General features: G+C 36.8%; 1 protein-coding gene across 3 annotated transcripts; it reads left to right on the top strand.

Moving 5' to 3' along the window:
- The first annotated feature begins 13,781 nt into the window (after positions 1-13,781).
- Positions 13,782-25,661, top strand: LOC125682300 (uncharacterized). 3 transcript variants are annotated; one of them, XM_048922778.2, is made up of 16 exons: positions 13,782-14,277; positions 17,388-17,443; positions 17,814-18,029; positions 18,142-18,239; positions 18,334-18,477; positions 18,580-20,356; positions 20,463-20,556; positions 20,656-20,817; positions 21,085-21,237; positions 22,438-22,578; positions 22,665-22,778; positions 22,863-23,036; positions 23,116-23,469; positions 23,567-23,660; positions 23,751-23,922; positions 24,858-25,661. In XM_048922778.2, exons 2-16 carry the CDS (start codon positions 17,411-17,413, stop codon positions 24,990-24,992), a joined length of 3,861 nt encoding a protein of 1,286 aa, XP_048778735.2. In that variant the 5' UTR covers positions 13,782-14,277; positions 17,388-17,410; the 3' UTR covers positions 24,993-25,661. The 3 variants fall into 3 exon arrangements, with proteins under 3 accessions (XP_048778735.2, XP_048778734.2, XP_056011185.1); XM_048922777.2 differs by lacking the exon at positions 17,388-17,443; XM_056155210.1 differs by lacking the exon at positions 13,782-14,277 and having other exon boundaries at positions 16,940-17,443.
- Positions 25,662-26,454: the final 793 nt, after the last annotated feature.

Here is a 26,454-nt window from a genome sequence, read left to right as displayed (position 1 = left end):
ACATATGAATGAAAATGAGTATTTTGATAAATAAAACATCCTTGATGTAACTTACATGTCGAGATGAAGGCCAGAGGAGCACATTTTTTTCATGTAGAAGCTATTGATTAGATTTTACCTCACAAGAATACAAAAACTGGTCAGATAATAATGGAGCACAAGTTGCGCCCATGCGTACCCCGACAGACCTCTAGAAGAATTGATCACCGAAGACTATGTAATTATTACTAACCAAGAACTTCATCATCTTTATCATGAAAGGTGAAGATAACGAACAGTGATCAATCTCATAACTCCTACAAACAATACAAAATAGATAGTTGGGCAAAAACGGACCCCTGGACACACCAGAGGTGGGATCAGGTGCCTAGGAGGAGTAATCATCCCCTGTATACATCTAATTGAGAAACATCCGACTTTGAAGACGAAATGTACATCAAATTGAACTTTTCTGAGACAAAGAAACATCTCTTTCAAGCCATTGGACAAAAATTCGGAACCAGTGTGCTCAAGATTCTTGATGTATTTTGTGTCTTATCCCTCAGAATTATAATTTCGTAAACAATCACATCTTCTCAAGTCATGGGTTTTTCGTTGGGTAACGTACAGAACCGATATTCCTAGTTATGAGAGAATAGTACAAGCACTTTATACAGAGTCCTTGGCTTCTATCGGTTTTCGAAATGAAAACTAAAATGTCACTGGAGAATACATTTGCGAATACATATTACGTGGTGTTTCACTTCTTTGATTAATTTCAGGTTGCATATCTACTTCAGAAAAAGGAGTTCAAACGGAAATATCGATGGCGGATGCTAGTTCGTGGTGAGAAGTTTTGTTTCGTAAGTTTATTTTTATGTGTTAATGAAACATGGCTATTTATCTTGGCTGCAAAAATTATTTCAAGTCTTTATTCTTTTTAATGATCTTTTCTTCATTGAACAAATAAATATTTATCCTAATGATTTTATTGCCGTATAGAAACATTATTCATGTTCAATATATCATGGTGAAAGGTGAAGATAACGAACAGTGTTCAATCTCATAACTCCTACAAGCAATACAAAATAGATAGTCTATATATTATATATAAATTTGCTAACTGCGAAAAGGGGGTGTTGGACAGGAGCGGTAACTTTCCATAATCGGGATTCCGTGTCTGGTATTTCAACACTCGTGATGTAAAACTTATCTTCATCCATAATTCTTTTATTTTCGAAGTTCGGAACTGTAGTAAGACTATATATCTTTTTCTATTTCTGGGATGTTGCTCTTGCCAACTTTCATAACATTACAATCCGTCTACGTCTTTATCATTTCAGCCTGTTTATATAATGCAGCTATATATGTGTAGCTGTTATTCGCAAACTGTGAAAAATTCATACGTTATCTATTTGAGGTTAGGGTTTCCAGTTTGAAGACGAAGAGCACAATGTTCTTTAAATTGAACTTTTCTGAGACAGAGAAACATCTCTTTCAAGCATTCAAAGCAGTCAGAATTTGCCTGATTCTTTTTTGTTAATTACGTCTATGTTAAGCTTGATTTCTGATATTATTTCTTTCAAAGGCGTCGTTTGCTCGATTTATTTACTTTTAGAACGAATGAAATTTAAAAAACATATAAAGATACTCGTTTTTCAGGATTCTTTATATTTTCATATTAATTCAAATGTATTTAAACAAGGTTTTGCAAAATAGATAATATGCCTGAGAGTATTTTCTTGTAATACAAAATTTAAAATTTTGATCGTTGCCATGGCAATATTTTATATTTGCCATTCATATCTAAAACACCTACATTTAAAACATTCTACAAATAGACTTATGATAATACTTTATACTAAAGCAGTCAAACCTATATGTACCCGAACTCCTTTCCACTGAAATTGCCAGCTTCTATAATTAGCACAGAATGACAATACATTCAGCAACCTACTTTTGAAAATAATGACGCCACCTTTTGACGTATTCGGACTAAATAAGAACAATGCTTATATTGAATATTTAGTACATAATCCCTATCAATTTCCATCAAAATCCTTCAAGAGGTTCTGAAGGAAATTTCAAAAAAGAATCCTATTGTTGCTGCAGTCTTACAAAATTCATGAAAAATAGAAAATATATATAATTTCATAAAAGTTCGCTGGTCAAAGCACTTCTCTGCCTACAAGTCATTAAAATAACTCCAATTGATACATCATGATCAAATAAAAGAGAAATCATGAATTAAATCACAGTATTTGACATTGAATTAAATCCCTGTACTCGCAACCCTGACGTTAACTTCATTTAGCGGATGGTTGAAACTTAGAATTATTCTTGCTTTCTTATAGGGTGTCACGTTACTGCCATAATGCATTCATGTAATACTATGTGGAAAAGAAAGCCAGCACGATGCACTACGTTCAATACATTAGAACATGTTCCCGATTTGTGCACATTGGTCCATGTTTGCCCTACTACACTTAATTTTGTATTTTTCATACGAATTATGAGGTTGGTCACTGTTATCCTCACCTTTTCATTGGATAATTAGGTTTAGGACTATAGGTGTTAACTATGGTTTAATATCAGGAGGAACTTGTGACATTCAGTCGACTGACAGTTCACAAAAAAGTCTGTAAGTTTAGTGAAAGAAAATTCAGTGTCTATCATTTTTTTAATTCTGAAATTAGAAATTTCGTCACTTTGAAGGATATTTTATGGGTTATTTTCTTTTCCCTATCGTCTACATCCATCAGCTCACTCTATTTTCATTTGCCCGCTAAAACCGAGTTGCTTTGATTAAGAAATTCAAAACTTATGTTACCTTATTTCGGCATGGTCTTACTTTGTTGAAACTAATTCCTGGCCTACTAGTATCATAAACAACTTCAAATCAAAGTAATATTATGTGTATTTCAAAACATATGCACTGATTTTGACAAATTATTACTCCGTTTACCTGTTTAAGATACAGGGCTCACGGTGGGTGTGACCAGTCGGTAGAGGATGTATACTACACATAGGCACCTGATTCCACCTCTGGTATATCCAAGGGTCCATGATGGCCCTACTGTTAATTTTGTATTTTTATAGGAGTTATGAGATGGATCACTGTTCGTTTTCTTCGCCTTTTCATTCTGATCATTCACCCACTTATTCCATAAAAATGAAGTTGTATGTTTCGATTGTTCAGGTTAAAATTCTACAGTACACTTGATATTTGAAGTGGAATTCCCAATAATCACAACATCCAACGTCCATGGTCTCGGTTAGCTTAATTTAAATAACTGCAATAAATCTACTCCCCATACTCCTATAAGCCTATATATCAGTAATCCAGCGGATGCACTTCCTTCTCGTGCAATGATTCGATTACGAATCAACTTATACTCTGCAATAAAAAGTTCCTCCAAAAGTGCTGCAGGATTTTCAGCAGTCTCGTTTAAAGTCAGCATTTTGCAGATTCTACGGTCGTTATAACGATCTAGTTTCAATACAATCTATCATTGGGTTAAATGCTGTCGGACGTGTTTCATACCGATTGTTCAGCTGTTCTTGGCACACTGATTTGGTTACGAATAACTACGTTTACCTGATAAACATATAGGGCTGACGGCGGGTGTAACCGGTCGACAGGGGATATTTACTCCTCCAAGGCACCTGATCCCACCTATGAATGATCACTTTATCTTTATTTTGTGCTCATTCTATTCCCTGACTAGGAAAATCCTTCCTGTTTTCTAGAAGACAATTCGAACTCTTGGGTTCATTATACACGATCAGTGTCTTGCAATGGTCGATATATTTGAGATTGCCTTGCAGAACATACATGGAGGAGACATCTTTAAATGAAATTCCAATTACTCTGTCTATTTGTAGTCATAGCATTTCACGAACAAAACAAAAATGGCGGCTATGACTTCAAAGGACGAGAATCGTGATCAGTAGACGAATGCCGAGTCCAAAATAAAAGTATGATGAGATTACATTATAAACGTTATCTTCATCCATAGTTTTTTGTAAATCAAAAATGATAGGAATGAAAAGAAATGATTCAAATTTGGTTAGATGTGTAGTGCATGCGATATAGCATCTTCACAAGCCAAGTGTCCGATTCGCTTACTCTCAGGGGAGATGAGAGAAAGCGAATCGGACACTTGGCTTTCGAAGATGGCTTCGCAGATAAAGTGTCAAACATAGATTATTAAACATGTTTTGTCGTTATCATCTGTGACGTTTTGTTTTGTAGAATTGGAAACGACGAAGATTTATCCACATCCCGAAACTTTGACCAAATGATTGAAACTCTTATTTTGGCATTTTCAAATGTTTTCCTTTTTGTACAGTTATTATAATATAATGATGATGTATTCCTCAATGTATAAAAATTCGTTTCAATTGATATATTGCACCTCTTTTAGAAGACTTTGTAAAAGAACTTATATCCATTGTGACAGCTAAAAAGGATAGGGTAGCTTTTCAAACTGATATTACACGTTACCTAGTAGTGTCGGATCCAATTTGGATATATTTAGTCAAATATATAGGAAAACTAGAAAAAAAATCACTCATGTCTGTATGACTGTTGTATTTTGTAATAAAGTACGTTTCCGAAAGACACTATTGTATTGAATTATCGAATGTGCATGCTGATTTATCGAAGCAGAAAGCTAAGATAGATTGATACATATCTTATTGAAAGTAGATATTAACGGCAAACTAACAACTCAACTTTATGCAAACGGGATGCTTTTAGCTTCTCCATCGTCAACTTACCATATATATGTAGCAATATTCCATTATCACCTGCATATGGTGTTTATATCTCTCAACTGATTCGATACACAAGGGCTTGTTCTGCGTATGGTCAGTTTTTAAATCGAGGCAAGCTACTGACAAACAAGTTGATGGTACAGTCTCGTTAAAAAATCAGCTTTTCGCAAATTCTATGGTCGTTTTAACGATAGGAATCACGGTGAGTGTGACCGGTCAACAGATGGTGCTTACGCCTCCTAGGCATCTTATCCTACCTCTGGTGTGTCCAGGGGTCCGTGTTTGCCCGACTATCTATTTTGTATTGCTTATAGGAGTTATGAAATTGATCACTGTTTGTTATCTTCACCTTTCAACAAACAATGCATCTAAATACAAAAAAAAACTGCATTGGTCAATCATTAAACAATGTCATCTTCTGAACGAATACAAGTGATTAATCTGGTGAGAGGTGTAGCTATTACAGGAAATAAAAGGGGGGTAAGTCTGTTAAAGACAAACTACATGTAGTATACTTGCTTTCAGGAATTTTTACTAATTATTCATACATCGCTCAACAGAATGTCATGTCAGATTTTTTTTGCATTAGTTGTCTGTGTTTTCAGGGCCTTTAAAATGTTAAATCATTGGTGGAAATATTTTGAAACAAGTAGTTAGAGATTTTCCGTCGGAAAACTCGATTATATTTTTTCTGCAGAATAGAGTTGAAGTCTGGTCTGCTTTTATGTGCCGGTGTACCAAAGCATTTCTAGAAGATATGGTGATATGAAAATGTGAAGATAACGTACTTAATTTTATGAAATCTCAATTTCATAACTCCTATAAGGAATACAAAATTGAGAAATGGACCCGATGGGGGATGCTTACTCCTCCTAGACACCTGGTGCCCAAATCTTTATTTTGTATTCCTTATATAGGAGTTATGAGATTGATCAATGTTCGATATTTTCACCTTTCATCCAATGAAATTGGTCAATGAATAAGAATATTCCAACCCTGGAAAAGTGTTTACTTCCTATATAAATCATATATTTGGCTTCATCCTGGTGGTTTCGCCCTTTCTCGTGTGGTCTTTTTCGCAAATTCAACATTTCCTAGAGTGAGCGCACTCCAGTTTCTGTCTTCAAAATCAATTGTACAGTGACATTATGAACCACTGATATCCTACAAATACTGATTTCATAATTCAATAGAAGAACACATATCCCAGTGAACTCGAAATAAAAGACACCGCAGAGTCTTCCAGATTTGTTTCTAAGATTTTTTATTGAACATAAATGTTAATGGCATACTAACAACTCAACAATATGACAATCGGAGTGAGTTAAATTTCTCTATCATCAACTTCCCATATTTATGTCGCAATATTCCATAATCACCTACATGTGGTTTTTATGTCCTTCGACTGATTCGATACACACGAGCGTGTTCTGAGTATAACCAGTTTCTAAATCGAGGCAGCCAACTGACAAAGAAGTTGATGGTACAGGAGTTTAAACAGTTTCATTTAAAATCAACATTTAGCGAATTCTATAGTCGTTACAACGATTTAGTTTGTCAATGCAATTTGTCATTGGTTCTAGAGCTGTCTGACGTGTTTCATAAACATAGTTCAAAACGTAGTATTACGCGGTCGACTGGGGATGCTTACTCCTCCCAGGCACCTGTTTATCTTATCAAAATATAGGGCTCACGGCTGGTGTGACCCGTCGACAGGGGATGCTTACTCCTCCTAGGCACCTGATCCCACCTCGGGTATGTCCTGTGTTCTGTGTTGGTCCCACGCTTATTTTGTATTCTTTATTGGAGTTATGTACGTTTTCTGCGACGAGATAGAATTTGATGTTTTTGTCATGTTTTTTCCCAAACTTTTTTGAGAGAATAATGTTTCAGTAAATTCTGCTGTAATATGGGTAAGACAGGATGAAATGATGTCATTCTGTCAGACATCTCTCCTCGTCTTTCAGTGAACTTTCAGTAGACTGTATGACATTTTCATCCTGTATTAACTTCAGATATGATTGTCATCAAAACATAATTAACGCCCATAGTCATAAACAAGTTTATCTAATGACATATATAGCGAACAATAACATATAAAGAATCCAAAACTAAGAGTAGGACAAACTGACGTGTTTGATACCAATTGTTAGGCCGTTCTTTAAACATTGATTTTAACTACGGATTACTCCATTTAGCCGATAAAATATTAGGGCTCACGGTGGTTGTGACCAGTCGATAGAGGATGCTTACTCCTCCTAGGCACCTGATCCCACCTCTGGTACATCCAAAGATCCGTGTTTCCCAACTCTTCCTTTTGTATTTCCTTGTAAGTTGGTTGGTTGTATATTTTCACTCATGTGGAGACCTCTGTTTTTTATGACAGTTAAGAGATTCATCACTGTTCGTTATATTTATTCTTTCATTGCTTTATTTTCCACTTATCATTTTTGGATAAAGAAAGGGAAGTCTTGATCTAAGTTTGACACCTTTAATGATTTCGAACGAAACGCAGAATGTTAATATATATATATATGTATATATATATATATATATATATATATATATATATATATATATATATATATAATACCTCAGAATGTTTTTGCTATATAAATGTTCGGTGAATAAATTTGCTATTTCTTCTGGATAACGCTATCCGTGAAATAGTTTCTGAACTATCTTCCCTAGGGGAAATAGTCTCGAAACTATTTACCGGATGCTATATTTTCCTGCGTTTTCTTTTCTATTACGTCAAAATCTGATAACTCAACTCAAATTAGGTTACCACTCGGGTCACCTCGGTCGATTCCATTTAGGTAGCAGGGGACAGTTTCGCACTATAAGCCCGGCGGTCAACTTTTTAAAAAAAAAATGGAAATACCCCATAAGTAAAGTGATATTACATGTGTAAAAATGTATACAATAATTTTAGGATGCATGTCAAAGGTAGCTGAGTGCTTAATAAAAATGTTGATTTACAACATGTAGGTGTCACCACATCTTCACAAGTCAAAGGTTATTGACTCGTTACCTCGCACTAGTTCGAGGTAACGAGTCAATAACCCTTGACTTGTGAAGATGGTGTCACCATGACTGCTAGCATATATATGGGTGCAAATACGAAACTAAGACACGTGGTCAGTTGCTGAAGAAATTCCGGTGAAAACATGCATGACCCAGCAAAAGGTCTGTAGCTGAGAGGGAAGGTGGATGGCCCCATATGAAAGGTCGATTTTAAAAAAGGGCAGATAGGGTTCTTGATTGTGCACAGTGTCTAAATCCCCATACTTGGTACTGTGATGGTGTAGGGGTGGTGCAGATTAGCCCAAATGAGAGAAAATCAAAGCAAAAAAGGGGCACCTGCTCAGAGCATGTTTTGTGCACCAGCACCAGTATTTATAGATTACATGTAATTTAGGGTCATAATTTATTAACAACACCAATATGTAATATTGACATAAAAGGGAAATATGATTTTTCATTAGTCTGTCATAATCTGACTTTGATGTATACCCCCTATCCACATGTTTCAGAACCAAAGAAACTGTCCCCTGCCACCTTAGGCTAATGTCAAATGTTAGTTTACTTCACTTTGGTATGTCTGACACAAGTAAAGTCTACTTCGGTATAATAAAACACCTATTTACTGACTATTCGGACAATAGCAAGTTTATAGCAGTGTGTGTGTGTGTGTGTGTGTGTGTGTGTGTGTGTGTGTGTGTGTGTGCATATTTCACACTAACAATGTACAACGTAAGCCCAAGTTGAGATATAGTCCTGGTAATAGAAACTTTACAAACAAGACACCGGCCAAGTTGTGAACTGAAACATAGAATTGATCGGGTGTTTGTCGTTATGGATGTCTTTTAGAGACATTTCTTTTCGAAAAGCAGCTTCTTCTGATTTTTTAAGACAAAGTCATGAAGTTGTATCGCCTACAGTTAGCTGCCTGCTGATGGTAGTATTTTCTTATACAAGTTAATAACTGCATGCTCGTGTAAGTCCTACAGACAATCTAACACCATTAAATGGAATGCAGAACATCTATTTCAATCCATACGTGTTACAAATGGCAAATTTGTTGTTTGTAATTATCTATAAGATAGATCCTTTTAAAAAACAAACGCTAATTATATGTGTGAAATATTAATGTACAGCTTACGGTGTTGAATTTCCATACAGCGTACGTTGGGTAGGCATGTAGTACGGTATACAATCGATTATTTTTATACTGGATGTTCGATTCGACAGTTACCTGCCTGGATGCTGAGCAGACACGTTTTAGACAGAGTAGATCGCTTATGTCCCATGGAAAGGACGCTATCCTCCACCCAGATTACCACGTGGGTAGGCACATTTATTTATTTTTGTAATTGGAATTTCAATTAAATATTTTTGAATTTCAATTTCGTGTGCCCCGAATGTGTAACTTTGGCGAAAACGCATACGAGCCATGTATATTCTGAATATGAAAATGATGCAGTCAGAATAAAGAGATGTATTTTTAAAGAAATATAAATATCAATTTTGAAAATACATGATATATAGGGCTTCATGAAAAGCATGCAGGCGTGAAATGCTGCAGTTCATACCCTAATATTTACATTTCCAATGTTTTGCCTTGGATATCTTTACGATAGCCATTTCCTCATGAATGTAAAACTTATACGATACCAATTTTGATGCACCAGATGGGCATTTCGACAAATAATGTCTCTTCAGTGATGCTCGAGCCGAAAGAACATGACCCACGAACCATGAAATTCGAAATAACAATAAACTTGTAAGAACTAAAAGGAAAACTAGAGTGCCAAAAACTGGAGCCACATTTTGTCCAAGGATAGAGCTATGTATGAGGGAGATAATCCTTAATTTTGAAATGAATTTCTACATTTTATCCCAGCAATTAAATATACATCCGTGAACACTATGCGTATAAATTTTAATAAACAGAGTATGACTAATTTAACGCTTGGAATTTCAATAGAAATGAAAGCAAAAATAAACTTCATTTTTGAAAATAGATGCAGGTATGAATATGTAATATCAAAAATAAAGTTTATTTCTTATATTTACATTCTTCTTTCAGTTTATAGACGTACTATTGCTATCTCTATTCATACGCGCATTGTTTGCGTTCATAAGGAATGAATGAAAGACGAAGATAACGAACCGTGATCAATCTTATATCTCCTATAAGCAATACAAAACAGACAGTTGGGCAAATACGGATCCCAGTACAGCAGAGGTGGGATCAGGTGCCTAGGAGGACTAAGGATCCCCTGTCGACCGGTCACACCCGCCGTGAGCCCATATCAGGTAAACGGAGTTATCTGTAGTCAAAATCAGTGTGCCAAGAACGGCCTAACAATCAGCATGAAACACGTCAGACAGCATTTGACCCAATGATATGTTGTATTGGCAAACTAGATCGTTATAACGACCATAGAATTTGCGAAATGCTGATTTTAAACGAGACTGTTGGAACCCCTGCATCATCAACTTGTTTGTCAGTAGCCCTTGCGTATCGAATCAGTTGAGAGATGTAAACACCATGTACAGGTGATAATGGAATATTGCTACATAGATATGGGAAGTTGGCGATGGAGAAGTTGAAATCATCCCGTTTGTCATGAAGTTGAGTTTTTAGTTTGTCGTTAATATCTAATTTCAATATCTTGTAGAGATATCAAAGGCAAAAACATTAGAAATGTAAATATAAATACATGCAATATGTTTCAAAACAGATTGAAATGCTTTAATAGGGGGGTATTTTCATGACCTGTGGATAGGTTTGGAACCATGTTTTATAAGTTTTCATTAATTTGACAAACTTCAGTGTTATCGTTACTTAAATTACTTCAATCCACAATTTCCAATTTATTAGAAGAGCAACACAAACACTGGATACTTTCTAAACCGACACCCGTGCTCGGGGGCTACAACGTGATAATTAAATCACCTTATTCAGTAAGTTCGGGATAAATGAGTACCTGTCAAGACGACTACTTAAAGATACCGGCAGCTTTATATCTGTAAGAGAAATATCTTTTGTTTTCTTTAGCAAGTTGAGAATTAATCAAACAAGAAACCCAATTGAACACTCCGGGATTGTCAAAGTGTATGCTTACTATTTGGTGCTACATGAAATTTACAACTCAGCTGGGCTATAAAACTCTTCTCAATAGTGAATACGCAAAATTACCAATGCATCGAATGTAGAATTTATGTACTTCCCACTGTCATGTGAAGAAAATTTTGGCAGCTTATCGTGAAGTACTTGCTCTGTATGGAATCCGAATAGCGCTCGATCTCTATCTTGATTTTTCCGCATTGCATAACATTCTTGGTACCCAGCGATCGCATCTCTGACTTTAAGGAGGTATACTACATCATCATAATGGCTGACTTCCTTTTAAAACATGAATGAAAATATATATATCAGTAATATTTGTCTATTCCTTTTAGATTTAATTGACTAACTGAGTAGGTATGTAGATAAACGTATCGACTGCTGAAATGTAGATCCTGGGTTCAAATCCAACAATTTTTCCCCAGTTTACTTGCGACGAAATCTGCATTATTTTTTAACTAGATACAGTAAATCTGAAAGTTTTCAATTTAAAAAAAAATGTACAGATCCTCCACTTTTCATCCATATCAAATTTCTCTGGTGTAGTATACATCCTTAATTTAATTCTTTGTGAATGATGTTGACAATTGATCCGTATGAAATATCTGAGGTCGCTGAAGCTCAATGGTAGAGCGTATTCGTGACCGTGGAAGTCGTGAGTTCGAGCCCCACTCATGTCATGGCTGCGTCAAACCTAAGACGTACACATAGTGATTGCTCCTTCAACAAACACTCTGCATTTAGAAGTGAGAATCACGGGTCTTTCGAATATGACCTTAAAAACAGAGCCCCGTGTCGCGGTAGGCGTTGGCACGTTTCACCTACAGTTGGTGGTGACAAATCCTATTTCTCGAATGGACGTAATCCGAGATTCCTCTGACTCTTACCCCCGCTTTTATATTTGACATGTGCGGGGGAGAGTCAGAGCGGACTCCATATTGAAAAGTGGGAATTCAGCGACACCAGCTGGTGTCGCTGCTTTACCTACCTCTTACAACTTTATTTCGCGGATCTATCTTCCAAGACGTGAGAATTCAGTTATCGGAAGATAAATCTATAAATAGATCGTGATTAATACGATGCTATCGCCGTTTAAACGGCCCTAACACCGACAAATGGAGCATCACTTGAATTAGGTCGCCGCCTCGCCATTTGATTTCTTTGCGCATGACGTCAGCACATATAAACACAAAATTCCATCGTTTAAACGGCGATAGCATCGTATTAATCATGATGTATTTGTAGAATAATCTTCCGATAACTGAATCCTCGCGTCTTGGAAGATGGGTCCGCGAAATAAAGTTGTAAGAGGTAGGTAAAGCAGCGACACCAGCTAGTGTCGCTGAATTCCCACTTTTCAATATGGAGTCCGCTCTGACTCTCCCCCGCAGAAGTCACAAAATAAAAGCGGGGTTAAGAGTCAGAGGAATCTCGGATTAGAATGGACGTAAAACAACAACAAAATCGACTACCACGTTATACGGTAGGTTGATGGTACGGTAGTGTCGTACCGATTACGCGATGAATTCGGTGGTATAATTGATCAGTAATGCTCCGTTAGCCTGTAACTACTTATTAAGTGCATATTTTCTACATGTGAAAGAACAACAGAATATGAATCTAAATATCTGCGTATAAAACAATATGAGTAATCTCTTTAATTATTGCATCCAGTCATACACTGATGGATCTCCGATTATATCGACTAAAGAGTTGTATGATGATAAAAAAAAAATGCTAATTAATAAAAGATTGAAATCTCACACACGTATTCATCTTTGTCAGCACGGAGCGTCAGCTATCGACACTACCGCGTAAGTAGAACAGAGCAGTGTGTCACCTGAAACTGCTGCCTCCGCAACACTTCCGGAACCAAATCGAACGCCTCTTTAATAAACACACAATAAAACTTTTTAAGCACAAGGTAACTAGCAATATTTCTATTCATTCGACGAATTCCTACACTTGCAGAAACAAGCAATATATCGCAATACACTGAGAGACAATGGGATAGAGTTCCCTGCGCGAAATACGAAACTCGCAAACAACGATCAAAGAGGCTTACATGTCTTTGATTGGATTCATGACTTTGTCGTACATATGTTCTCACAAATGGTACATAATTCCGGGTACGCTCGAGTGCCATAAAACACAGCGCAGGGGTATGCTTGATGACGTTACCACAATGCAGGTAAACCGAACCTGGCTGCAGATCGATAGGTGATTGGAATCTGTCCAATCAGCAACCTTATCTTGAGTATCAGCGCTGGAATGTCATGTCATTCAACTCTCCAGCAGTTCCAAAGAGACTGACAAATTTATTTAAATACCATCGTACATTATCACAGTTGCTTTAATTGATACGGGTTAGTTTTAGTAACGGCATGAAAAATGCTGTCATTGGACATTATAACACTTTTTGTGTTCAAAAGTTTCACTCAACAGTAAAACTACATAATGCACACGCCGCGGGCGAGTACGTAGGTGACCATGTTTTTATGTCAATTGGAATTATATTAGACTAAAAGATTTTTGCTCTTGTAAAAATGACACGTTTAATGATTTCTAGCCAAACAAATAATGGGGTTTAGCTTTCGCGATTCTCATTAAGGGACAAATCATTGTTGAGAAAGGACATATATAATGCTACTTTATGTAAGTACTTGAAAAGCTTCCAGAAAGAAAGTGACCCCGAATCAATAGCTCAAAAATCAATCAAAAATATTGATCATTTGAAAGGCGAAATCTTTAACCTCGAATGACATGCAATAAATCGTTTACTGTTTAGATATAGCCAATGGATTACTTAACATTACATACGAGATTATTTCAAGTAGAGGGGGATAAATAAATGGCCCAGGACATTGTGTATTGCTATCAAAGGATTGGGGCAAGCTTAAATACAGTTTGGATAAAATTGGGTTTAGAAACAATTGCAAGGGTTGTATATTGATTTTAAAGCGACCCATTGTGTCGAGTAAATTCCTTTGAGTGTCTTTAGAGTAAACAAATTTTCGTGTCATTTACTATCACTGCTTGTCGTGTTGTGGATCTGCCGCTACCCGCCTGTGCCCCCCGTGTACCTCCCCAACAGAAGTTCTGTCAGGCCGTCGGAACCGAACAACTGAAGTGTGGAAAAAATATAATAATCCTAGACGGGTTCACGGGATTGACCCTAAGACAATCAGCCGGATTAAATTTACTTAAACGTGTGTTGCAAACCTCTCCCAGTTAAAAAGGATTGAGTAATTTTTGTTTTTTGCATGCACATGCGAGACTGCCGTGTGATGAACACGCAAGGCGAGTGAACAAAAATGAGTTATAGAAAAGAAGATTCTCTGATTTTGGAGAGTTTTTCTGAGAAACACAGACAGGGAGATTTTGTAAGTACAAGTTAAACTGAACATTGTCATTCATTTATCAATGTAAACACTGGTGATTAAGCTACAAATTAATATTACGTCTAACTCAAATACTTAAAACGCGAATACACAATTTTTTTTTAGCTCGTACACGTATTGAAAAGGATTATCTCTTTTAATTAACAGTATTAAGGTTAAATATTATGTAACTATAGAGTGGCTTAGAATATCCCCTAAAGCGGACACAGATGGTAGTACTCATTCTCATTTATATAGGGAAAGTATATAACGATTTAATTGGTTTTAGTAGGATTTTAGATTTAATTCGGGGTTTTCAGTTAATATTAAGAGATCACGGTTTTGATAAGAGACAATTCTATAAGTACATAGAAAACCGACTCTACTACGGTTATATATAGTCTGTGTTCAGTTTGTAGATTGGTTGGTTGTTTTGCAAGATTTTATGGAGATTTGAAATGAAAATCAAACATGAGTGGGTCTGGGGACGAGTTATTAACTTTGAGATCGATCCGGAGAACGGGTTAGTTGAGTTGGAAGGGGTGGGGTGGAGGGTCTCAGACCTGGCAGAGGTATGGGGAATCCAAACACTCTTGTTAGACATTAGTAACAAAGCTAACGTTTTGATTAATTCCTTGTATCATTATAAATTCACGTGTTTACTAAATAAACATTAATTGCATAAAAATTAAATATCCCTTTCATGTTTAATATACACATTGAAATATAAACATTGATCTTTTACTTAGCACAAGTTTGAAGTTTTGTTCTCCACCTTGGTGAAAGCTTTTACATGTACAATAAATGGACTGCCCAATCGCCTCAAAGCCCACGGTCCTCTATTTCGCAAATTAAATCAGATATAGTCACTACAATGCGCTGCCGGTAACTCCATTGTTATAGCGACTAATGTGTATTGGATCGAGGTATAGAAACCTACCCTGGCATTTATTCTGTAAAAGGCACATCGACCTTGTACAATAAAGTCACTCATGAGTACCCGACTTCTAAAGAGTAACGCTAGACCAATTTTACTGAGTTTTCTCACTGGCAGGTTCTAATTAATTAATTCTGTGGTACTATTACAGAACGTTTCTTGGTGAAAGTGTATAGAAAAGCAGTGGTTCAGAAAATCACGACCACGTGCTTTCAATTCATACTTACCTTAAATTCGTACAATAATCTATAAATAACTGTATAGAATCAATCATTACATCGATTTGTTGATCAAAATAAAGGGCCTTTCATGTCAATAACATAACAGACTCTTCAATATAGATCATATAAAGGGTATCATATTGCGCACTTCGAGTGGGCATTCCAAAGGGCTTTCATTTATAATTCAAAAACACTTTTCTGAAAATCCAATTAATTATTGGTTTATTCGATCTATAGTATTTGAAAATGCCGAGGTAAATAGCTGAAAAGAGCCAGCCCGACGAGACAATAAAGTATTTTATTCTGGAGAAACCGTTGAAAAAGATTGATAAGTGGATACAGATCCCAGCTTAGTTTCTTCATGGTAGCCGGGGCATTTTATTTATCCATAGCTTACGTGGTCAAAGGTCCTAGTTCGTTACAAATCTCCAATCTATTTTGTAAGAAATAATGCGCTCTCGGTAGTTTAGTTCCAAAAATTGGAATGGTTTAGACATTTGATATTCATGATGAAACCCGGGTATTGATACTCGCAGGACGAGACTTCCCCAGAGCGTATTGTGTCGTGATTATCGTGACGCCCTCTGCATGGAGTACTCCATGAGAATACACGGAAGGAGCAAACAGATGGAAGAATAGACCAACAAACAAAACAAAGCAGAAATCAAACCGACCAACAAATAAACAAAAAAGAAATCAACAAGCAAGCAAACATTAAACGAAATCGACGAGCAAACGAAGGATGAGAGAAAAATTTGTTTTCTAGATCAAATGTAGAGAAACGTTAATAATTTTGAATTGTGAACATTGAATCATGCTAAGAATACCCAACATTGCAGTAGTGCAATTTAATCTGTAAAATGGGAACCCATTCCAGTGCCCCTATTTCATTCCAGCTAAGAATCTGTCAAGACAGTGTAATTCCTTATAGAGCAGTGATTTTTAGAATCACGTGCACTTACTGTCAACCAGTTGGTCTGTGTACTCTCTTACCTGTAAGATCCAGTGCAATGCATTGATCAGGTGCTTGTGCAAACAACATAAATTAAGTAAATACGCACACAAACAATGACAAGGGAATCAACAGAACTACGATAAGTAAGCGTCCGGTCTTTGGAATTTAGGAAGAAAAATGCTGCATATAGGGTTACTCAATGCTTAAAATTTGTATTCCAGTTAAAAGAAAAAACTATTTTCGGTTAAAGGATTACTAGCATTAAAAAACTTTGGATTCAGTCATTCTAAGATGACATGTTCCCTAGCATTAATTAACCAAATGTGTAAAAATGCGCTATTGCAAATTCGCGTGGTGTAGTTGACCGGTGGAGCTTCCAGCAGACGTGCAGCCACTTGTCGTTCCCGCCAAGTCAGCGAAACGTAGGAATCTTTCTAGTAATTAAAGAGATTACATTCCTAATACTTTCAAATATTCAAAACTTTTACAGATTTTCTGCAGGTGACACAAACCAGAATCGATAAAGTAGTACAGATTAACGAATTGAAGCACAAGTAGCCAACGAAATCGATTGACTTCATTAAACCTCTCCTTTATCCATATACAGCAACTATATTAATTTTAATTAATGCTTTGATGTGTATCAATGTCCCGTTGTAGTACAATCCCCCGTAATTGCAACGGAGAAGATTTAATATACTAATATTTGCACTCTATTATGATTTGTAAGCGCATTATCATACCTCTGTTATGTTTTGCTCTGAGAGCTCTACCACAGAAAACGTCACAAAGAATGCTATCGGCGGCCATGCACACGCTATACACTACCATTGCTATTTGTAGAAGGTGAAACTGTTCAAATGGGTGGAGATCTTCTCTGTTCCAGCTTATTGAATGGTCGTTGGTCTATCAATCGCTGACATCGATAATCCTTTAAATCCGGTTGGTCTCGAACCAAAATTAATCCGAAACAAAATGAATTAGTTGATCATTTATTTAGCAGGTTGTGATTTTGGAATAGCCATGGATGATGTCGCTGCGCAAATATTTCTGCTGGTAAACAATTCACTGATGTCGTTCTGCTTTCCTAATTTTTAATTTGATGTACACTTTTGTCAATTATTAATTTATCTTATGCAATAGAATAATAAAAGCTATTCCTAAGGGTAATCGCTTTTGAGGTTTCGCTGTTTGAAGATCTTTAGCAAGAACTTTAATCAGTATCTTTCCAGTTTGTTCTACAATCACCGTTTCCTGTTATAGATAGTGCGTCATATGTTTTGTTGCATTACACTAATGCGCTTACATGTGTTCAGATTTCATTCTGCTTTCTTACATAGTTTGATACAGTTTGTAACGATATTTCATAACACATTGAAAGCGACTCCAAATGTTATAAAATTCGTTAAAAAATATTACCTTTCAGGATAGGGAATTAAGGGAACATTTTCGGAAACTAGGCTTCTACCGGGAGGTCCCGACCCCTGAGCTCCTACGAGAGGCCCAGCAGGTGTACTACACTTTAGACTGGCCCCAGCAGTTTGACGATGACGGAGATCCACTTCCTGACTCCCCGTCCTCTACACGAGACGAAGTTCTAAATCCGGATGAGGTTAGAGAACTGGACGATCACGCGCTACAGGTATGGATTTAGTCATATAAATAGTACAACACATTGCTGGTGATTTCAATTCCGAACTAACGTCGTTATTGCTAGATAGCTATCAAATGTAACACTCGTCGTACAATTGCAGACACCTAGCACATACCTGGGGCAGCATATACGGTACCTTGTAGAATACCTCATACGACCTGCCATCAGTGATGTCCACAAGGCGAGGGTCCTCACAAGGTATGGAGGAATATGCCACACTTCTCATTACTAGTATTATATCTCAAAAGTAAAATTATAAATGATAATGGAACGTTTTTATGTTTTATTTAAGATGGTTGGGTCGTTGTATAGATGAAGACTATATCAAATACCTGCCCAGAACAGAGTGGAGTCACCCAGAATCAGTGGCAGGCTATATTTGGAAGTTGAGGAAAAGACAGATTGACTATGACGAGTTATTCCAGACACTTTGCTCGTAAGTAGTCCCCCCCCCCCAATACGTGGGATTTGAATACATGTTCCATTTTTATGGTAATGGGTATATATCTTCAGAATTTATGGGTTTGCTCTCATTTAGGTATGCCGGATTGAAGTCCAAGAACGTTGAAGGATGTGTTAGAAACACAATCAAATACGAGGTAGGAAATGATTTTATGGAGCAGAGGAAAAGTTGGACTGCAGTCCTTTTGGATGGTAATTGGCGTTTATTGGACGTCCGCTGGATCTGTGAGGCCGCATACGGAGTCGCAAAAACTAACTGGAGACTCATTGAAGACGAAAAGGGGAAAGTAGATACCAGCAAAGCCATTAAAGAAAACAGAAACACGTTCAAGACACAATGTCGGTTCAGGGAATTCTATTTCCTGACAGATCCTGAAATATTTATCTACGATCATTTTCCTGATGACGAAAAATGGCAGTTGTTGGCAAGAAAGGTTTCATATAAAGAAGCAAAAGAAATGGCGGCTCTACGTGCAGACTTCTTCAGAAATAAAATGGTACTCCGATCTCATCCCAAATGTATCACAGAAAGCGACGATGGCATAGTAAAATTTGTCATAGGACTGCAAGAGGATACTCGAATGACGTTTGTTTATAAATTATACAGATCTAAAAGTAGCAAAGAACCAATGGATCCATCCAGAAAAGAGCTCGACAGATATGTCTTCATGGAGAGAGACAGTGATGAATGTGTGGTGCGGGTGGAGATAAGATGCCCTGCCGAGGGAGAGTACCTGTTCGAGTTACACGGGAGTCAAAATGTTGAGTCTTGCCATTCCTTGTTGTTGACATACTTCATTAGATGCACTGGAATTAAGGGTGTGATTACTCCACTGCCACCCAACATCAGACAGGAGTGGGGTCCCGGAGAGGACACACGAGATATGGGAATGGTCCCTGTCACCCATAGAAAGGGACAGGTGGAAGCAGACGATGGGGGTGCAGAGATCACATTTAATTTAGAAAAAGATCTTGAATTCAAACACGACCTTGTCAAAGGTGATGAAGACGTCTCAGTCACGGATGGTCACGTGGTACACACAATAGAGAATGGAAAGATGAACATCAGCTTGAGATTGCCCTCTTCCGGAGAATATGCTTTGAACGTTATGGCAAAAGAGAAGTTCAAAAAGACAAGATTTGCTCCAGCATGTAGCTATCTTGTAAGCTGCGATGATGAGCCACTACAGACAAAACCCTTACCAAACATTGACGGGCGACATCTTGGAACAAATCAGAAATTTCATGAATTAGGATTTAAAGAGGATGATGCCTGGACATCCTATATAAATAACCTCGTTACGGGGGAATTCTCTATGCAAATTCATAAGCCTCATGACGTCTTTGTTGCGGCAACTTTGGAGCTTGAAGAAGGAACCAAATCAGAAACGTTTGACAATTTTGTTATCTGTGACACTCAAGACAACAAGGTTAAGGTCACTGCTCTTTTCCCTAAAAGTGGAACATACAAACTGACGCTCTATGCCAGAGTAGATTCCATTCAAGATGAAAACAAGCACATACCTATCTATACCAAAATCATCGAAGTCGTTCTACCCACATTAGCGGGGATGCCGTCTCCCATTCAATCCAGCATACCAGACTGGTGTCATGGTTACCATTTAAAAGAGCCAAGAAGCTTGTACTTAGCAAGTGGAGAGATGACCAAGATCTCAGTTTCCGTCGCAGAAGCCCACAATATAAAGGTAAAAGGTCACCCAGAATGTCACCTAAAACCAAATGACGAAGGTTACTGGGAAGGTTATTTAAAGACCGGACCTCCCAGAAGTACCGTGGACCTCCTGGTCAGCGAATCTCCTCATGGACAGCCATTTAAACTCATATCATATCAGGTAATAAGGTATTTGAACTACACCAAACAATTAGATAAACATGAAAAGAGGATTTCATCGAAGTGCATCGTCTCTATTCAATGTAATCTCTCTGAATCTTCTGTAGGTTGTATCAAAAGAAGAACTCTTGCAAATCGAAGTGGAACAAGAGGAGCTCTTTAAAAAGGCATTAGATGAACTTCAGACACTTGAAGAAGAAAGTAAGTGGAATTATGAATAATACAAAACGTGTTAGACAATCGAAACAAGACAAAAAACGGATTCTAAATGTATTTTAAAAAATTTCCTTAACATATCAGAATATGCTAGAGTGCTCGTCCGAATGCAACAAGCAGTGAAGGACAGAAACAGACAAAAGTTACAGAAACTGTTATACCGTGCTAAAGAAATGAAACCTGATCAAGTGGATGTGGAAATCGTTCGAGCTGAGCGAGTGTTGAGGGAACTGGTTGATAAAGAAGGTGAGTAACGAATTGTTCTGTTAAACTGTTGTGGGCAGTTATACCAAATGACCCAACTCACTGCATGCCAGAGATTAAAATCAATTACTATAATATCCTCCATTGCCTCCTTTTTATGCAACATCAATTGAACGTGTGTCGAAACACATCATCTTCTTTTTACTTCTTACGGCGACATTCAATTTCTTTCACCATCTTAAAAAAAAGATTTATGATGGCGATATGATGCAATATTTTACATGAACCATATTTCTACCAATATCACAGAAAAAGACATTGCTAGAAAGGAACTAAGAAAGGCAACCAGAACATGTGATCTTCCAAGTCTGGAAGGTGCTCTTTTAAAGATCAAACGATTGAAACTTCCAGAGGAGGATGGAGATATATCTGCTGCAGAGGAAGTCCTACAGACACTAAGAGGTAACGCTGCATGGTCACTAACAGGTTTAATTTTCTCTTTAATTTTTCCACCGTGTGTTATCACTTGCTGATTAAAACTTTTTTTTAACTTGTTGATTTATATGATTTACGTGAAACTTCCTTTAGAGCAAATTCGAACCACCACTGTGTAACATCTATACTGTAACTTTGTTCATAAATGTGCATTTAATTTAAGGTTGGGTATAGGCGTTTCAATGATAATAAGAACTTAGAAAATGTATATCCAATTGTTCCGATTTTAAAATCAATAAGTCACACTTGGTTCATTTTAAGGGAACGTGTTCGACTCCCTCATATGCTGTACACATGTTATCGATTCGATGTAGTGTAAGGACGTGATGGATATTGGTTGTTCAATCATTGATAACGATTTGTAATCGATTAATCATTAGACCTACTCGCCCGATGAGCTGTCCATATTTGCCCATCAATAAATAGAAAATTCTGCTTTATATCATATCAATTGTTAAATCATTTAGTAAGTTTATGTCTTTGCCTGAAGGTACAAGTAGTCGGTTTTCCGCGGTACCTGACGTCATATTGCTACGTCGTGGTCAATACCAAGCACTCCAAGCTACTCAAAATGTATGGAAACGCCTACACGTAACCTTTAGGTTCCGTTTAAGTCTAACTCCGTTACTTTCTTTGACGATGTTTTAACCCAGTTTTAAATCCTCTACAGCATGTCAATATCTATAGAATATTTAAATAATGCCCAAATTTTCCAGCAATAGGATCATGTTTATATATAGTTTTCATTGATTAGAAGTTATACTCACAGGTACTTCATTCTGTAAAATCATATGAGTGGAAAAAATTCGAAAAGGACGTTAAACAATATATATACTTTCCATAAATAAGTTGTGACGTCTGCATACTAATAGTAATACTTGTTATTACTAGTATACAAACAGCATAACTTATGTCCAGAAACAAGTGCATGTTTTACACCGCTGGGGTAATGGCAGTTTACTGATGGGTTTGTATTAAAAAATGCTTAGAAACTAGGTTAGAAAAATGTAGAAGAAATCAACCCGTTTGACTTAAAGGCAGAACTTCATCCTTCATGTGCAATTTTGCAATTTGTTTTCTCACTATTCAAGAAACCTTCAATTTCTCACAGTTTAAAAAAGCCTTCAACTGTGCATTCACTAACATCTGTGTGTTTCCTTTACTAAGAAAAACAAGAAGTTGCGCTTGGAAAGACACGTGACAAGTCACAACAAACATCTGAAGCACCTGCTCCACTTTTCTATGGCAATCACAGTGGTGTGCATATTTATGTAATGCACGATGGTCGCGTTCAACACTCTGAAATTGGTAAGAACGCGCGCAAATAAAGTTAGACAACTGTGTAAGCTATTTTAGTTTTGGGTACTCATAATGTTTCGGATGTTTTATTCCAGCTCCTGATAACAGCGTCTTACAGTCGAGTCGTTTGACAAGAGATGCTGATGTTCAAACCTTGGACAATTCTGCTGATGAGGAGATTAAAGAAGATTTTATATATTTAGCAATGGGTAAGACTGAATTTACATTTGTTTTCTTTTTAGATTGATTAAAGCCAGTATTGTTTTAGAAATATTACGTGGAATCTGTTATAGATTCTTCGACACCAAGAAAGACGAGAAAGACAGACACATCTAAGGTACCTGAACTGTTACGTCAGCATCTGAAGAAACGTCACCTAATGGAAGATGAAATCGACGCTGAGGAAATTGAGCCGTCTGCTATGGGTGCTTTGTCTATGATTGACCATGAAGAAATCGGAGATAGATGTATGTGCTAAAGATTATCTGTTATTTCAATAAAATATCATGGAAATGACTGTGCTGTACCAGTGTTTACACTTTTTAGCATACACGAGTCGCGGAGGCTCCGGAAGCTCTCGGTCATGGAAATCTCGAACGATGGACGTATTCAAGAAATATTGGCACGTGATGAAGGAGAAGTCAGAATTAAATCGTCAAACACTCAACGATGACATCGAAAACGAGGTCCAACGTCTGAAGCACATAAACCAAATGTGTAGAAAGATGTCCCGTGCCGCACGTCGTATCGGACTCAACTACAACAATCTGATAGACAGCGAGCAGATGTTCCACGACATCTTGAACGAACCAAACGACCAAAACGACAGTCTAACGGAAGACTTCTGCAACACGTCTGCGATTCAACAAGACGTTATCATCGTGGAAGAAGGACTCAAATGTATGTATGCCTGAGACTATCCTATATATAGGAAATAATGAATACGATGAAATAAACCGCCTAGTGGTACTATTTCATAGAATTCTCGTTTTTCTAGCTGCATTTGAGGATTTTGCTAAAAGCATGGATGGTCTCTGTGTAGAACTTATCACCAAAGCTGAGAACACTGCAAAGGAACTGGAAAGGACAAGGTATGTTCTAGCTATCACTAACGATTTACAACCAATGTTTTGCATTTGATTTACATCCTAATGCGGCGTGGCTACCTTGACGGATTGTAGGTTAGAAATGGCAACTGAGGACTTGCTGAGCTCCAGTTCCAAGAGCTCCCTACGGAGTGACTCGGGAGTTGGCGGATCCAGCGATAGGGACCATCCGGATTACGTGAAAACCTCATTTTACGCCGCCAAAAATACAATACTAGAGGAGTTACGCTCTACTAACGCTTCTACGGTAACGACACATATGTTACATGTATATGGTTTATCAAATCAACGTTTTCGTATTAAATTAGCACGTATTGCTAGGATTCAAAATCAGCATTCAAAGTGTACAAGAAAAACCAATATTATTACCGGTACTCATCCGGATTAGTTTTATATGAAAGCCACAGTTTGTCGTACGTTCCCAAGTCTGGACTTTTACATCACTAATAATTCTATCAAGTCACCCGGGTTAATTACAGCTAGGCCTATATATCAGGGGCGACTTCAGTTTGTACCCGAGGGAGTAGGATAATATTCCAATGTTCTTTCTTACTCCCATATATAATCCTCTAACCAATCACACCCATCGTTTGAAAACTGACACATGCACAGTGGCATTGCATGATCGATGCATCTCTCGTAGAAGGCAGGGTTAATAGGGTAAAGTTCAAATGTCACAATACGTCATATAAGAGTTGAAACTCTCCGTTTGATAGCAACTCGGGTAGCCAGAGTTGGCACTCGAATACGAATCGAAGTCCCCCTATATCTATGGAAAATATATAAGTTGTCGTCCCCTATTAGTATTTCTATGCATTGTTACACCCCTCTACATCGTCACAATGGCTGACTTCCTTTTAAAACACAGATGAAAATATAAATATCAGCAATATTTGTCTATTCATTTAAAAAACCATTGCCTAGCTGAGTAGCTCAGTAGGTTAGCACTTCGACTGCTAGCGGGGTTTTTAGATTTTTCTCAAATTCCTTTCAACTATAACTGCATTTTTTATTAAATAAAGTAGATTTGAAAGTTTTCAATTTCAAAATATTGTTGTACATATTCTCCACTTTTCACCCATATCAAATTTCTCTGATGTAGCATACCTCCTTAAGATGTTACTGTTGATGAAATATTCGTACCGGAGTTTATTTAGATATTGTGTTTTATATATACGACAGGAGGAAGACATCAGGCGACAACTCGCCGCTTTACAGAAGCACATGGCCGACTATCACCATGGCAACACCTCTTCTCATGGCGCAAACACTTCCGGAAACCATTCCGGGTTGTTCTCAAACTCATGGAAGCTCTAACAGACCAAAAAGGAACCCGTGCGATAAAGATCACTGGGTTACCCCCACTGCATTGCTTAGTTATAAATCTTGAGAATTCATGCCACATTGTACGAACTGGATTTACTACAAGTAATGGATTAAGTTTTACAATATTGCGATATTATTAAATCTGTGATATATATCAAATGATGCTTGATATTTAAACCGGTTTGTGTAGAATAGAAGAATGGTTTGCATTGTATACACGCTTGCTTTATTCTTGCACTTTGTGTCCATTCAGTTATACAGAATGCAGCATATCATATACGAGGTTTATAGAGATCTTTAAAATGTATTTTCTCCACGTGGTATTTACCTTGTTTCCCTTCACAATAAATGACTTGACATAACTTTGGTGACAGAATATTTTGATAGGCATCGATAATAATAAAGTATTGTTACTTTTTAATGCAAAATAAAGGGGAAAAATTTGTTTTTATTTTCAAATAAAATGTTGTTATTATTGTGGTTAGCTGTTGACTTGATGTGCAGTTTGAAAGGTGGGTCTCATTGTTATCTTTACTAAATGTATTTCGTCTCTTCATTAATGTTGATTATTTGTTATCAAATCTTTTATCATTGTTATATTTTGTTGTTTTCTTCATAATAAATTGTGCTACAGAAATATTAAAGTATATTTATTACAACTGGTCAACATTTTTTGTGAAATCGAATTATCTGCGACACATATTCCAGTCTCGTGGAACAGTGATGTCTAATAACTACAATCATGAAAACAAAATCACATCTGTTCTCTAATTATGCTAATATCACTGATTATATTTTTAACGGCAAAATACTTGTACAAGAACGGGATGTTAAATAACTTTTTTGAGCACGTCTTACTCAAAAGTGAAGGTTGTAAATCTTCTATAAAAATCATTTTCATACTCAAATGAAGTGCATGCTCAAGATTTTTCGAATATACTTTGGAGCTTGCTCCGAGTTCTCCTCAAAACAAACATGGCTGGATTTAGTTTTGAGTATGGTAAAAGTTTTATAACCGTCAAAATGACAAAGGGAAATAACTCGTACGAACATGATTAAAATCTAGGAAGAATCTCAAAATTACAAAGGAGAATAACTTGTATCAGAATGAAATGTATATGCATAAATTCTAGGAAGTATTGTCAGGATTATTACATCTGTGATACTGTGTGCCATATTTGTAAATTAAATTATGTTCAATCCCCTATATATCAAAAGTAAACTAAAGAACAAAACAATCCTTTCCTAACTCAATGATCTTAGGGGGGGGGGGGGGGGGGGTTAGAAAAAGCATCAAAAGAAATATTTGTTATAAATAGAAAAAGCATCAAAAGAAATATTTGTTATAAATAGAAAGTGAAGAATATGTACATTTAAACTTCTTCCACGTACAGTGAAAAAAAAAATGCAGCATCTATACAAAGTCGCCTAATTTCATTTTTGATTTTTTTTT

This window comes from Ostrea edulis, chromosome 2 (assembly GCF_947568905.1).
Source record: "Ostrea edulis chromosome 2, xbOstEdul1.1, whole genome shotgun sequence".
Classification (NCBI taxonomy): Eukaryota; Metazoa; Mollusca; class Bivalvia; order Ostreida; family Ostreidae; genus Ostrea; species Ostrea edulis.
The sequence above is the reverse complement of the archived record's forward strand: the minus strand, read 5'-3'. Positions and strand labels throughout refer to the sequence as shown.

What these genes read in the sequence shown, in the direction of transcription:
- LOC125682300 (XM_048922777.2), top strand. Translation starts at nt 14,209, where the DNA reads ATGAGTTATAGAAAAGAAGATTCTCTGATTTTGGAGAGTTTTTCTGAG. An exon ending in TTTTATATATTTAGCAATGG is followed by an intron (nt 22,779 to 22,862) that starts GTAAGACTGAAT and finishes AATCTGTTATAG; the next exon opens with ATTCTTCGACACCAAGAAAG. An exon ending in GCTCTACTAACGCTTCTACG is followed by an intron (nt 23,923 to 24,857) that starts GTAACGACACAT and finishes TATATACGACAG; the next exon opens with GAGGAAGACATCAGGCGACA.